Raw genomic sequence first — 15,164 nt, forward strand, 5'->3', positions numbered from 1 at the left:
TGTATATGTGGTGTTAACCGACGTTCCTCCGAAACGTCGGTTAACACCACATATACACGGTGCCAAATCCCAGAAGACTGCTTTCTTCATAAACATTTAATGTCATGAACGTTTCGACTCATGATTATAATGGGCATGTGGCAGGTCACGCCCACTTTAGACTGGAATGAAATTTGTGAGACACTGTGTACATAAATCTGGGTACTTACTTGAGGAAGAAACGGGCTCCGCAGACGGCGCAGAGGAAGGGCTTCTTCCGCTCAGTATGTATCAGGCGGTGCCTCTCCAGCGAGGCTCTGTTTGCAGAAGTGAAGGGACACACGTCACACACATAGCCCGCCTCCCCGCGATGTTCTTGCTTCACATGTGTAATCATTGAGGACCTGTGTCCGAACCCGCGATAACAGATGCTACATACAAAGGGGCGTTCCTGTGTGTGGGTCCTCAGATGACATCGTAAAGCTGCCTTGCGGAAAACTCGCGTGCACAGGGGACATTGGTACCTCGCCACCTTCTGCAACATTTTCAATGGAATATCGTGAAGCTGAATTCGAAGTTTTTGTGTTTCAGTATCTGAGATGTATTACATTATCTTATTTTAGAGAGCACAAACTGACATACATAGGCGTACCTACTTACATGCATGTATAATAGTACATATTTACATAAACGCATAACCACGTACTTGATTACTGCCTTAAATGATAACTATTGTATTATCTGTGACAGGCATCGAGGCCTCTGAGTGGCTACTGACAAACTCTTTATATCTTGCAGAACACCATAAACGTGGCAGTATATTGTAATGTGGATGGCCAGAGCGTTTCTAGGCAACGACCTGTAAACAACCTTTAGTTGCGTAAGTGCACTCCACAATAGGATGAATGTTTATAATCCGTTGTTAGGCAAAGGTCAGCGCGCCAACAGATTGGCAATATCGGTATCATGTGACTGGCTTTCTATGAAGTCCGTGCTGCGAGACAACAGTAGAGGCTGTTTTCTGAGCGTGGTCGTTGCGGAGGCTACATAACGACAGTTAGAGATAGAACAGATTTCAGTATTTGAGTGTTTAAGTGTTTAAGGGACAGCGAGTCAGTTCTCGGTGGAAGATAGACATGGAAAGTTTGTCGTGTGTGATTAGAATACTTTAATTATGCGTAATGCTCTTCACTATCATTTAACCACATTTAACCACTATCATTTAACACAGAACTGAAGCACGAATGTGAGCCAGCAAGTAACTCAGACACATTACCTGACTCTGAACTGTGGTAGTTTCACGACTTGCATCTTCTGTAACAGAGGGATCAGTGATTGGGTCTCCGTGCAGAACCTCATGGAAGAGTAGTTCAGCTCGCGAGTCAGTTTGATAGGAGCACTGACTGCACGTGATATAACTGCAATCTCCGCCCTCTGCCTCCTTACTGCTAACTTCTGTAGAAGCAATTGGCACACCAGCCACCTCCGGCACCTGATCTCCGCCTGATGGAGCGTCCGACTTCATTTCGTCGGGCCGGAACACGCACGCTGCTTCTCTCACGTGGCGGGACACTTCTTGCGGTAACGTGAACGCCATCCCACAACGCGCACATCTGCAACAGACCCTCTTTAATATGACAAGTTTTCGAGGTTGAAAGTGAACGGTAGCTTTTATCTGAAAATTGTCTTATAGGTGGTGTGGATGTATTTAACAAGGCTGATAAATCATTTCGATAATAATTTGAAATAGCCTCGAGTTACGTAAGCCTACTTGAATTAAGTAGTATATTTAATGAAAGAGTGCTATTATACTGATATTAAAGAAGAATTAAAAAAATATTTTATACAACTAACAACGTAACATAACACAGAAATATAGAATGTCATGTGAGGAGAATAGATTGCAAGAAAAACTAAAAAAATGCTGATTATATATTGATAGGCAAAGAGTGCTTACAGATAAGCAAAGAATTGTGAAGAATTGTTTGTTAAAAGGTGTCCCATTCCCTTAGAAAAGTTACTGAATGATAATGATGATAATGGCCAATGAGACACTGAGATTCCTAATGGATGCAGACGCAGACTCTATGCGCAAGAGACATTAACTGTTGGAGTACTGGAGGAGGAGGGTAGGATAAATAGATTGTACATATACATATTAGGTTCCGATTTATGTTTTATTTGCGCGTTTTTGTACCTACATGCCGTATTTATGCACTTCATGTCAACTCATTTCGGAGTTCCCACTTCTCCTTAGAAGAGGTCGCAGTCATCAAGCTTATCATACCCGTCCTAAGTGTAACCCCGAAATTTAACATCTGATTCTATGGACGGAAATTCCCACGACTTACACAGCTTCTACAAAGGAGTGTAACCGGTCTAGTGCGTGGCTCTTTGTAGGGTCCGAGATCGAATCTCGGACGCTGCTGCATCATTCTATTTTCAGCGGTATTCCTGTCTACTTCTGGGAAAGAGTTGGAGCTCTTTCGCGAGATGTAGCAGCTTTGAGTTGGGGGAGGGGGTTCAGTTCGAAGATTTAACACGTGAAGACCACACGCCCAAACCTCTCACTCTGCCCAGTCAAGACGTATTGTAATATTGGTTGGGGGCCTCTCACCCTGTCGCGGGTCAACAAAGCCACTGCCTCTCTTGAGCTGCAGTTTCAGTGGTGATATAAGACCGAAACAGAGTGCGCGCCCGAAGACAAAGGGAAGCCTGCTACAAAATTTGTTCAAGCCGCCTTCACATTATAACTCCGTGGCTTTTAGTCCGCAAGAGAACTATATCGACCGAGGGACCGCCGCTTGTCGGCGAAGTTAGTGCCAACTTTTTGCGGATAGAGGGTGCCGCCTGGTCAGCGCAACGGATTCCCACGGCCGCGAACCTCGATTTTCTAGACCGGATCCGCTACTTTTCAACAAGTAGTTCCTCAATTATCCTCATGAGGCTGAGTGAACCCCGTTCCAGACCCATTCCTTCTCATAAAATCTGGTAGCGCCGGGAATCGAAGCCGGGACCTCAGAATCTGTAGCCAGGAACTCTGACCACTATACCACAGAGGTTGCCACCACCTTCATATTATCGATTTTAAATATTAAGTGCTTGCCATGCAAAACTGTATATACAATTTAATAGTGAGAGCGGGTTGCATCTTACAAAAGCGAAGGGGAGAGTGCTTTGGCCGAACCCCACTATCATACCATCCTTAGCCAGCCCATACATTGTTCTCGCATCCGTAAACCACTGCTCCTCCATTACATGCTACGCCATCCTATTACAGAGTCTCATTCGACCCAGAACCGAAGGCCTTGTGCAAGGATGTCGCTGCTGGAAGTGAGGGTATACAGTGGACCAAGACACTGAAGTGTACTTATTCTATCTAGACCCAGTCCACTGGCATCCATCTGAAAGTAGACGCTCATACGTGTATATACAAGTAAGCAAGAACTTGGCCGCGCCATAGCTCAAGCGGTTAGTCGCTGGTTTCCCACCGGGGCGGCCCGGGTTCGATCCCAGGTCTGGTCAAGTGGGATTTGTGGTGGACAAAGTGGCGCTGGGACACATTTTCTCCGAGTACTTCGGTTTCCCCTGCCAATCTTCATTCCACCAATTGCTCTACAATCACCCTCACCTATCATCTGGGGCTGGTACAATAGGCCAGAAGTGGCCGCAGTACAAGGGACTTAGTCCCGTCCCACTAGCAATAAAAAAAGCAAGAACTTTGCACGTCGTAGAATCAGCGAGCAAAGCGGGGGACTATGCAGAGGACCCCTAGACCGGTTGTAGGAGTATTAGCTTTACCTATAGGGGAACTCGGAGTGCTTCTCCCGAAGATGTGTCTTCAACTGCAACACGTTTCCAAAGTCCTCCCCACAGTGAGGGCACCTCTTTGTCAGGACTTCGTCGCTCAAACCCCTGTCCCTCCTACTGGCAAGGGCGGAATACTTGTGTTCCTGACTACGGCGATGCAGAGCGGCTTCCTCCGCGGTGTCAAAGTTGAGGGAGCAAGCGCTGCAGAAGTACGCGCCCCTCTTCTCCGCTTTGTGCGTGTGAAGCACGTGGCGTTGCAGAGAGACGCATGAGTTTCCCACGAAGCGGCAGTCGGAGCAGCAGAAGCGCCCCTGATACTCATCAGAGCCCGTGCTGGAGTCGTGGTGTCCGGCCAGCATGACATGTCTCCTTAGCTGCGCGTTGTAGCGGAACTCCTCGCCACAAGCGCCGCAGGAGAGCACTGTTCGCTTCCGGATCACGACAGGGACTGAACGATTAATGACAGCCACAAGCTCCCGGTGCACTGAACTGTCAAAATGGCACTCCATGTCCCCAGAACTCTCACATTCATACTTGCAGACTGAACACCAATAACGTCCGCTCACCTGCAAAGAGACATGTACACTTGGCTCTACAATGTGATTTATATCCATAAATTCGGAGAAGAACAATTTTAGGAAATAGCCTCACAATCATTATTCAGCCCAAAAGTTCTTGTTTTCCCATCTGTTATCTAAAACACCAACTACTAATATGTAAAATGTGTATAAAACGAAACACGAATGAAAAGTAAATTGTATTTATTTTAAATTTTCCCTGGTCCCGTGAACTGTGAGGAGAGAATTATTGTAATCTAATAAAGAAAATGTAATTGGCATGTAAAGATAATACAACAATTTGAAGATTATTGGACAACGAAAAATTTAGAAACGGAAAGAAAGTAAAAAAAAAATAGAAAAATAAAACGAATACATGTACGTTTCACTATTAGATTACGTAGCATAGCAAGAATTGAAAACTTTGGATTTTATCACAACCACAGGGAAACGCATACTGTGCTCCAGTATTGTTGAGCAGTAAAAACCCCACGTCACACAGAAAAGTTCAGCTTCCTTGGAAATCATTTTGTGTACGTTTTCTGCACACAATAGCCATTCACCGGAAGAGACGTAACTTACGCAATGTCTAACTAAATTAATTAAGCACTAGGCTATGAAGGCGTATGCAAGAGTGGATGTGCAGATCCACAATTTTTGTTCTCGGCACTAGCTGGAGATGAGTGGTCAGCTTCACGCCCTTGCCGCTTTACCCCCGGGGGAAACAGCCCACTGCACCCACTGGGTGCGTCCCAGAGCCGGTCTGGACGACGTGGAGAAAAGAAAATTCTTTACTCTATAGGGACACGAACTCCGAACCATCGGTCATCCAACCCGTAGCGAGTCGCTATACCGACTACGCTATTCCGGCTCACGCAACCTACCCATAGAATACAGGAGAGTGCTGATGGTACCTTGGAGTCCGTGCGTTCGTGCTCCTGGGAGGCCCAGTGTTGCTTGAAGCTGGCTTCAGTGTTGCAGTAGAATTTGCAAGGGCTGCACTGGAAGGGCGCCTGACGTACTATGCTGTGGATGTTCTCCAGTACAAGCCTTGCAGCCTGCGGGTGGCCAGAGCGCGCCTTGCGACAATGGTAGTGTGACACCAGATGTTTTCCCAGCAAGTGCCTCAACACCCTGGATCGGCAGACTTCGCAGCGCACCTCGTTGCGTCGTCTCCTCTCTTTCTTTGGAGACCCTGAAATCTGCAACCACTTGTCTAACGTGGGTCTTCTCCGCGCTGTACAATACCTTATGTCATAAGGGAAGTGTTTTGCTAGATTCTTGTTGAATTTGGTATAACCACGAAACTTATTAGGCCAACAAGGCCAGTAGTGGCCGCAGTACCAAGTGAACTCAGTCTCACCCCACAAACACTAATAAAAATTAAAAAAAAAGATCAGGCCAATATAAAAGTGTCTCAGTTACTGCATGTTTTTATGCATTACTGAAAGTGTTCCGAAAGATAATGTGCTTTATAGACGTTTATTTTCAATTCCGCTTCAGAATTGTCTACGCCGCCGGTCACGGTAGCCCAGCGGTGTAAGGCATGCACTATCTTCGCTCGCTCGGAAGCCGGAATCGTGGGTTCGAATACCACTCAGGGCATGGATGTTTAGTGTCTGTGTATGCGCGTGCGTTTTTCTGTTTGTGGACAGGTAGAGGCCATGCGACGAGCTGATCACGCGCCCAAGGAGTCCTACCGAACGTTTAAATTCCAGCAAACCAAAGTGAAACAGAGAGTTTCATAGAGGTAGGCCAAGGCCCGAATGGGGCGCTAGTGTCAAAGGAGATAAGAAATTCTGCGCTATTAGGGAGGTCCAAAATAGCGAGGGGCGTCTGAAAATGAATGGCATACTTCACTTCGTGGTCGATATTAATGGTATTGAGAGAGGGAACATAATGTCGCTAGTAAAGAAGACTTTAATAAAGTGGTTGAAAAAGTAAGATGTAAACGCAGAGACAACTGAGCAGACTTGTGTGCTCCTATTTCGTTGAAAGAATGCAGATCAAAATAACAGCACAGAAATAGCCAGTAGTATACATGAGCATATTATTGTATCGGGGATGTGGAGCCATGTCGATATTATATAGACACCTGCTCACGCTGGTTCATCCTCGCGGATTTCTCATGCCCTGAAGCTGAAGGCGATAGGTTAATTTTAAGTGATGAGAAAAGAAGGGAGACATTTCCTCCTTTGACCCTAACACTAAATCCAGACTAAAGAGGACAGAGCTACTAAACGAGATGTATCGTGTTTGGCACAGGAAGAGTTAATATTTCAGTTTTTGAGACATGTTCTTGAGAAACTACTTACTGCACCGGAGTTCAGTCGTCGTCTCTTTCTGCGGGCCCACAGTTCGCTGTTGAGGTATACCTCGGTCAGTTTTACTGTCCTCTTTTCACTTGTCCTGTAAGTGGAGTCGCCCTGAGCCCTAACCGGATGGTCTTCCAGTTCTCGCTCCTGTACAGTTCTCTTGAAATGCAGTTCGGACAACAAATGCCTCTCGTACAGCGTCCTGGAACTGAGTCGCCTGTTGCACTGCCCACACCAGTACTGGATGGTACTGCCGGACTTCCGAAGGGGTGGATTCAGCATCATGCTGTCCACACTGCCACTCTCCGTGCTGCCCCCGTCATCCAGATGGACCTGCTTACCCGGCAACCACTTACCACTCATATAACCTGGAGGAGGTACCCTCGGGATTGCACTATCAACAATTCTGGCGACAGTGGAGTCTCTCCCTCCGTTGTTATCATGCAGCAGGTAGTCTTCATAGTCTGAATTCGTGCCACGACAAACCTGCAAAGGATTATACAGAATGTTGGCACTCTTGCTTACTTTCTGTTGTAACGAAATGCAGGCATCTTTGTGTATGCACGTGAGTCTGCTTCCTGCTGACACTTAACCCAGTCAGCAACATGACACAACATTAGAGGCTGCTAGCGTAACCCAGTTAGCAGCATGACGCAACATTAGAGACTGCTAGAGTAACCCAGTCAGCAACATGACACAACATTAGAAGCTGCTAGAGTAACCCAGTCAGCAACATGACACAACATTAGAAGCTGCTAGAGTAACCCAGTCAGCAACATGACACAACATTAGAAGCTGCTAGAGTAACCCAGTCAGCAACATGACACAACATTAGAAGCTGCTAGAGTAACCCAGTCAGCAACATGACACAACATTAGAAGCTGCTAGAGTAACCCAGTCAGCAACATGACACAACATTAGAAGCTGCTAGAGTAACCCAGTCAGCAACATGACACAACATTAGAAGCTGCTAGAGTAACCCAGTCAGCAACATGACACAACATTAGAAGCTGCTAGAGTAACCCAGTCAGCAACATGACACAACATTAGAAGCTGCTAGAGTAACCCAGTCAGCAACATGACACAACATTAGAAGCTGCTAGAGTAACCCAGTCAGCAACATGACACAACATTAGAAGCTGCTAGAGTAACCCAGTCAGCAACATGACACAACATTAGAAGCTGCTAGAGTAACCCAGTCAGCAACATGACACAACATTAGAAGCTGCTAGAGTAACCCAGTCAGCAACATGACACAACATTAGAAGCTGCTAGAGTAACCCAGTCAGCAACATGACACAACATTAGAAGCTGCTAGAGTAACCCAGTCAGCAACATGACACAACATTAGAAGCTGCTAGAGTAACCCAGTCAGCAACATGACACAACATTAGAAGCTGCTAGAGTAACCCAGTCAGCAACATGACACAACATTAGAAGCTGCTAGAGTAACCCAGTCAGCAACATGACACAACATTAGAAGCTGCTAGAGTAACCCAGTCAGCAACATGACACAACATTAGAAGCTGCTAGAGTAACCCAGTCAGCAACATGACACAACATTAGAAGCTGCTAGAGTAACCCAGTCAGCAACATGACACAACATTAGAAGCTGCTAGAGTAACCCAGTCAGCAACATGACACAACATTAGAAGCTGCTAGAGTAACCCAGTCAGCAACATGACACAACATTAGAAGCTGCTAGAGTAACCCAGTCAGCAACATGACACAACATTAGAAGCTGCTAGAGTAACCCAGTCAGCAACATGACACAACATTAGAAGCTGCTAGAGTAACCCAGTCAGCAACATGACACAACATTAGAAGCTGCTAGAGTAACCCAGTCAGCAACATGACACAACATTAGAGACTGCTAGAGTAACCCAGTTAGCAGCATGACACAACTAATTTTGAAAACATCTTACACTTTGAAGAGCAATTTCATATTCGTGGGAATCGTGCACAAGAACAGATCAGGTCGCAAATGGGTTTATTTACGTATAATAAGCCGCTCTATATTCCTGTGACAGGCTGTGGAAGCCCATATGGTTGTGACACGTTGAGGGCCCCACATTATCTAGACAATCGGCTCACAGCTAGCGGTAAGGTTGTAAGCCTTACGCGCCGGGCGCTCTCCATATACAAACGTTTAAAGTAAGTAAACATGGGGTCACAGTATTTCCTCGAAATAACGGACAGAAGTCACGAAAAATCTTATCAGGCCAGGTTTGAAACTGCTGCCTACTAGATGTACGAATGCACCGTCACATTTGATAAAAATGCAGCAGGAATACCTCTCTTAGACTAAATTCTTTATCACAAAAGTGAACAAGTGACATACCTGTTGCGTGTTCATGACCGCCTGATTAGGAAGAGTGGGCCTCCATTTGCCTCCAGTAAAGTTTGGTGGCGGGTCCGATGACACAGTAGAACTTCCCGCGCAATCTTCCAGAAGCAGGCTCCACCCTCCCGTGCTACTCCCTCGGTATTCATCAGCGTGTGTTGAAGAAGAGGATGTCCTTGTCCAAGATGGCGGAGATCCTCTTGTCATCAAGTCGCCAGGCTTCCATTTGCCTCCAGTATGTGATCTGGGCGGACAGCCATCGTCTTCCTCATCCTCATCTTCCTCCTCATATTCTTCATTAGATTCCTCTTCACAAGCCGATTCGAGGTCGCTTCTCTCTACACCAGCCTGCATGACGTTCTCGCGGCTCGCCGTCTTCATGAGACATGTGCTTGTAGCGGTGTCTATGTCTGTTTGCGGTGAGAACAGTTCTGTGGAAACATTTCCCAGAAGTTCACTGTTGCTCTTCTGTTGACTTGCGAACTGGGCATCACGTGATGAAGTGCATGCCAGGATGGCCGCGGAAGCCCTGCTTCGTGTTATCACGCCACCGGCGTTCTTGATGGAACTTCCTGGTGAACTTCCTGTAGTTTTCTTAGCGCTACTTTGGAGTTCCAAGGAGGAAAAGAAATCGTCTGCTTTGAGGTTTGGGTCATTTTCTATGTGTGTTGGAGGCATGGTAGTAGTGATCTTTGGCATGGATGCGACCTCTACTTTCATAGGGGAGTTCAGAGGACGGTTGGTAGAACTGTTTGTGGTGCAGCCGGATTTCCGGTGTTTCACATAGTTGTCCAAACCTGCGATGTAATACACATTCACATCAAAATGTAAGTCATTTATGTGCTTAAGCATTACGTTAAGAAGTGATGGAAGTAGATCCGTACATTCTTATTATTAATATGATATGGTCACTGCACAGCACAGGAAAGAAACTTTCTCCCCCCCCCCCAAAAAAAATTCTTCAGATAGGCGGCGTGGTGGTTGTCAGGTGAGGGGGAGTGCAAGACACCAACTCTGGGTCCCTTAGAAAGAGCTAATCTCAGTCACTGACGGAAAGAGATCTAGTTACCAAAACGTTATGTTTTCTAGTTTTAGAATACCGGACGATTGATAAATTACACAACCCAGTGATTCTGAGTGTAATACAGCATTGTCAGAACGCTTTAGAATAATTTTTGCTGTACCACGAATCAAATCAGGTTCGCATAGCACACTGTGCACACTGAGCTACATTAGAGTTCGATAAACACAACATGACGAGCAAACAACAGTACAAAGTGCAGTGTACAGTATAATTACAGTCAGGAAATGTAGGATGGAGATTACATAGCTTTTTAAATTGACTGGATGTACGGGGAATATTTTTAGTAACTAGATGCGTTCACGGTTCTACGCTTCACCACTACCGGTGCATCGCTGGCCGCTACGCACACGCAATTTTGCCGATGACTCAGCATGCTTGACGGCCGATAACATTTTGAATGAAGGAAAATAATTATCTAGTATACCTCTACACAGTATTATGTTACACGGCGGGCTGTGCGGTTCATTTATGGAAGTTCATGATTTGTCAGCAGTAGGCAGTAGTTATCAGCGTCATGAGCCATTTGCTCCCAGTTAACAGGTAGCAGTGTCACACGACACGGTTCGCTGTACTTCAGAGCAACGAGTATTTCTACATGATACGGATATGCTGGAAAGTGTCGGCGAAAATTTCGAAGTAAATTTCGTAATGAAAGGCTTCCCAGCAGAAGAAACAATTCATAATTTGGTGAGTAAACTCAGATGAACGGGGCTCTTCGTAGACAGGAAACGGAAACATAACCGCCGAGTGCTCACTGAGAAGTTACATGACTTGAACATACACCCAGAAAATCACTGAAACGTCTAGCTCAAGAGAGTGAAGTGCCGAAGAAGGGCAACACAATTGCTGAAACTCAGACCCTACAAAACAACAGCAATCTACGCCTTGCAGCCGCGCGATCCAGCTATCAGGGTCCATTTTTGCAGTAGGTTTCTGCAGTCTCGTCGAAGGTGAGATCGAACCGCAACTGACAGTCTTTTCTGATGAAGCGTGGTTTTACTTGCAGGGTTACATAAATATGCAAAATAATCGCTACTGGAGTTCACAGAATCCACTTCTTTTTATTGCTAGTGGCGTGGGACTAAGTCCCTTGTACTGCGGCCACTTCTTGCCTATTGCACCAGCCCCAGATGATAGGTGAGGGTGACTGTGGAGCAATTGGTGGAATGAAGACTGGCAGGGGAAACCGAAGTACTCCGAGAAAACCTACCCCAGCGCCACTTTGTCCCGTCGCGGTGAAGCTCAAAGCAGTGAACACTTCAAGTTCTGTTCTATATATATTTACATGACGTTTCGGTGTCACTCTTATTTCAGTATTCAGGATAGCTCAGGTAATAAAGCGACAGGCTACGGACTAGGAGGCCGGGGTTTGACTACCGGCAGAGGGAAGAACATTTTGTTCATTCCACAGCGTCCACACTGGCTCTGGACCCATCCAGCTTTCTGCCCAATGGGTATCGAGGGCTCTTTCCCAGGGGATAATGTGGCCGGGACGTGAGCTGACCACTAACCTCATCTCATCTCATCTAGTGACAAGGTCAATACTTGTGGACCTATACTACCATCCCCCCCTATATCTTCATGTGTGGTTCTTAATTTATGAAGCACAGGGATAACTTTTATTTTTTTCCCTAATTTCGGTATTAATATAATTGGTCGGCATTAAGCCCAAGGAAAGTATTTACTCTAAGTAAACGGAAGTAGCAAGAGGCCGGAGATTACTGCACAAGGAAAACTTCCCTAAGTGTACGCCTACTGTATGCCTAACATCACTGGGATGACTAAATCAAGATGAACAGCCACGGTGGGCCAGGCTAGATGCAAGGTTGGGTCATGTGGGATGTGCAATGGGCAAATAGACGCTAGGCCAGATTTTCCTACAGTACTTCCCTTTCTCCTACCAATTCTCATTCCATCAAATTCTCCATATTCATTAACGAACCTGTCATCTGACACTATATAAGATCCATAATGACAGCATCCTTAAATACTCATGAACCTGAGCCCTTCTTGAGGAGCCGCCAATTCTGCAGCTACTCAAGAATGTCCAAACATTTTGTTGTACTCTAAAGTTCATTACCGTCATTACTGGTCCCTATCCTGAGCCAGATCAATACAATCCATACCATCCCATCCTATCTCTCTAGGATCCATTTTAATACTGCCCACCCACCTACGTATTGGTCTTCCCAGTGCTCTCCCACCAATATTCTATATGCATTCCTCTTCTCTCCTTTCGTGCTACATGCTCTGCCCACCTCATCCTCCTTGACTTGATCATTCTAATTATACTTGGAGAAGAGTACAAGTTACAAGTTATGAAGCTCCTCATTAACCAACTTGAACATCAAGATGATAGCAGCATGAATAGGAGACATGAGGAATGGACACACATTTGTGGTCCGAGATCCTGGAGTGAGGAAACCACGTAGGAGGCAGGGTGTAGGTGACAGACTAATATTAGAATGTAAACAAATGTACTTAACTAATTAAGCACTACGCCATGAAGGAGTATGTGGGAGTGGATATATAGTTCAACATTTTCTTGGCCTCGGCACTAGCTGAAGGTGAATGGTCAGCTTCACACCCCGGCAGCTTTACCCCGGGGAAAGGGCAACCGGTACCCATTAGACAGGAGGTTGGGTGGACACCAGAGCCTGTCTGGACGATATAGAGAAGAGAAAATTGTTGCCCCTACCGAGAATCAAGCTCCGAACCCCGTAGCCCGTCGCAATACCGACTGAGCCATAGCGGCTCACGGAATATTAGAATTTATCTTTGAGAGATAGAATGTGAGGATGAGGACTGAGTTTAACTGGTCAGAACAAAGTCGGGCGAGAGGCTTAAACAGGGGTACCTTCATGAGCTCAGTAATCACGTGGCGCAACTTACCGACAATGGTCGTCCGGCACTTCAAGCAGATGTGTGTGTCGTCATCGATGTCCTGGTCAGCATCCATCTCGTTTCACTCACAGGAGAATGTCCTGCGAAGAAAAAGGATACCCATATCACGTTCTGCTGTAAGGGACGTTTCGTCATGTTTCGAAGCAGATAATCCCAATTGGCTCGGTTGCAAAACACAGTCATAATGCTGTAATGAGACTGTAACTGAATATAATCCACATATGTGTAATGACAGTAAGAATAATCAGAAACTAAGAGAAGTGAAAGGAGTAGTGCCACATGACCACGATCTTGCTAAAACAAGCTGTTTACTTATAGGTCCGGAGAGAACAGCATCTCCTCTTATGACACAGAGCAAGTAAGTCTAAATTCATGTGGTTTGTCACGTATATGGACTATGTCACGGTCAACTTGTATAAATATGTGAGGTGGTATGGCATTAGTATCGTCAACCGAGACGTCACTTTCATAATCATCACTTGGTCTCTGTGTACTTCCTTCATTCTCTATTCTTCTGCAACTACTAAAAGACTTAGCTCTTTTACTTACCTACACCTGAAAAGCAAGATCCCTATAGAAAATACTACAACAACATTACAATGCCGTTAACTGTCGATACTATGGCTAGTCATATAAGGAAATTTGTTTCCAATTTACAGCCAATGAGTTTGCAGTACTCAGCGCTTGCACAGCCTATAGGCTTAGATAAGCTCAGCCACAACACGGAATTTACAGTCGTCATAGTAGTCTTTATTATTATTATTTCTAAATATATACACTTTACATTTCTCAATTGTCAATAGCATATTAGATTTGTCATAATGAAATTATTATTATTATTATTACTATTATTATTTTGTTTGTTTCCTTAATGCATTAATGTGTTTTTCCTCCAGTGTTTACCTTTAATTAGTCTTGTTGTGTTTGTCCAGTATGTAACTACTTTTATCTATAATGTGCTGTGTCTGTAATTGGCCTTGCTGCTGTTGGCCAAGCACATAAATAAATAATAAAGAATTGAACTGAATTTAAGTATTACACTGTGCTCTCTTCGTAATTTGCCTTGTAGCTGTTGGCTCGACACATAAATAATAATGAACTGAAGTGAATTATTGTTGTTGTTGCATTTGTTGTGATAATTAGTATGTACGCTCTGATAATAGTACCTACACTGTGCTGTTTATGTATCGATTTTGTAGCTCTTGACTCCGCATATAAATAACAGACCCTGGATTAAGTCATTGCTAGCGTGACCGTCAGGAACATCTGCATTTCAGTTTGAGCAATACTGTTTGTTGCATGCAGCGATGTCCCTAATTTCTTAGACTCACACATATGTTGATTTTTTATATTCTGAAGACGTTTAGTTACAACGTTCACTGTTAAAATTCATGAAGATTTCGTATTCTGAGACATTAGTTATGGATCGTTCATTATGTGCAGAAGACACCGCAACTTTCTGTGACCTTACTAAGTATTGTGGCATGCAGACTCGTTGCTAGGCTACGGTCGCGTGATAGGAGAAAATACAACAGAAGAATGGTGTTCCCTGCGCCATCCACTAAGCAAGCAATCGAAGAGCAACAGAGGATCGATGTTTTCTATGCGGTTCGTGCTTAGATTTTACAAACAGGACAGTTGGAGATATGGATGAGTTGTGAAACAGCTGCCAACCGGTAAGAACGTGAGGACGCAAGCAGAGAACACTGTTGGATCCGACATCAGATAACGACTTGTGAAGACACAACAGACAGAGAAGACTAAATATGTGTTGCAGTGAACTGCTGAGTGTGTGAATTAGCGATAGTGCTATAGCTACTTGTAGTTACGTTCTGTAAGTGTTCAATAACTCCAATTACCAATTCAAACCCCGTCTATCATTAACAGTTTCCGAGATAAGAGCGTCACGGAGAGACGGGTACAGTATAAGCCTACACGCCGAACACAGTGGCCGCGCGGTCTAATACATGAACTGTCTTGGCCCGCTGAAACACTGGGATCGTCGGTTCGAATCCCACTCAGGGCATGGATATTTGGTATGTGTGTGTGTGTATTCTGTGTCTGTGTTATCCTGTGTTTAGGTAGTGGCCTTTCCGACGCACCACTGACTCGTCCAAAGAGTCCTGCCGTGTGTGAAATGATTCAAAGAACAAAAGAAAACCTCGAAACCG

The 15,164-nt window shown here is 45.1% G+C and overlaps 1 protein-coding gene across 1 annotated transcript in view; it reads right to left on the reverse strand.

The window, feature by feature from the left end:
• LOC111868196 overlaps positions 1 to 15,164 on the reverse strand; it is a 117,152-nt gene that overhangs the window by 63,313 nt on the left and 38,675 nt on the right. The window contains exons 2-8 of the mRNA XM_023858633.2: positions 12,982 to 13,073; positions 9,003 to 9,802; positions 6,662 to 7,147; positions 5,261 to 5,548; positions 3,781 to 4,355; positions 1,256 to 1,592; positions 210 to 514 (exon numbers count right to left, since the gene is read on the reverse strand). Coding sequence (XP_023714401.1) covers positions 210 to 514; positions 1,256 to 1,592; positions 3,781 to 4,355; positions 5,261 to 5,548; positions 6,662 to 7,147; positions 9,003 to 9,802; positions 12,982 to 13,048 — 2,858 coding nt within the window. The 5' untranslated portion in view covers positions 13,049 to 13,073. The remainder of the gene's footprint in view (positions 1 to 209; positions 515 to 1,255; positions 1,593 to 3,780; positions 4,356 to 5,260; positions 5,549 to 6,661; positions 7,148 to 9,002; positions 9,803 to 12,981; positions 13,074 to 15,164) is intronic.

This window comes from Cryptotermes secundus, unplaced genomic scaffold (genome assembly GCF_002891405.2).
Source record: "Cryptotermes secundus unplaced genomic scaffold, Csec_1.0 scaffold146, whole genome shotgun sequence".
NCBI classification, from domain to species: domain Eukaryota; kingdom Metazoa; phylum Arthropoda; class Insecta; order Blattodea; family Kalotermitidae; genus Cryptotermes; species Cryptotermes secundus.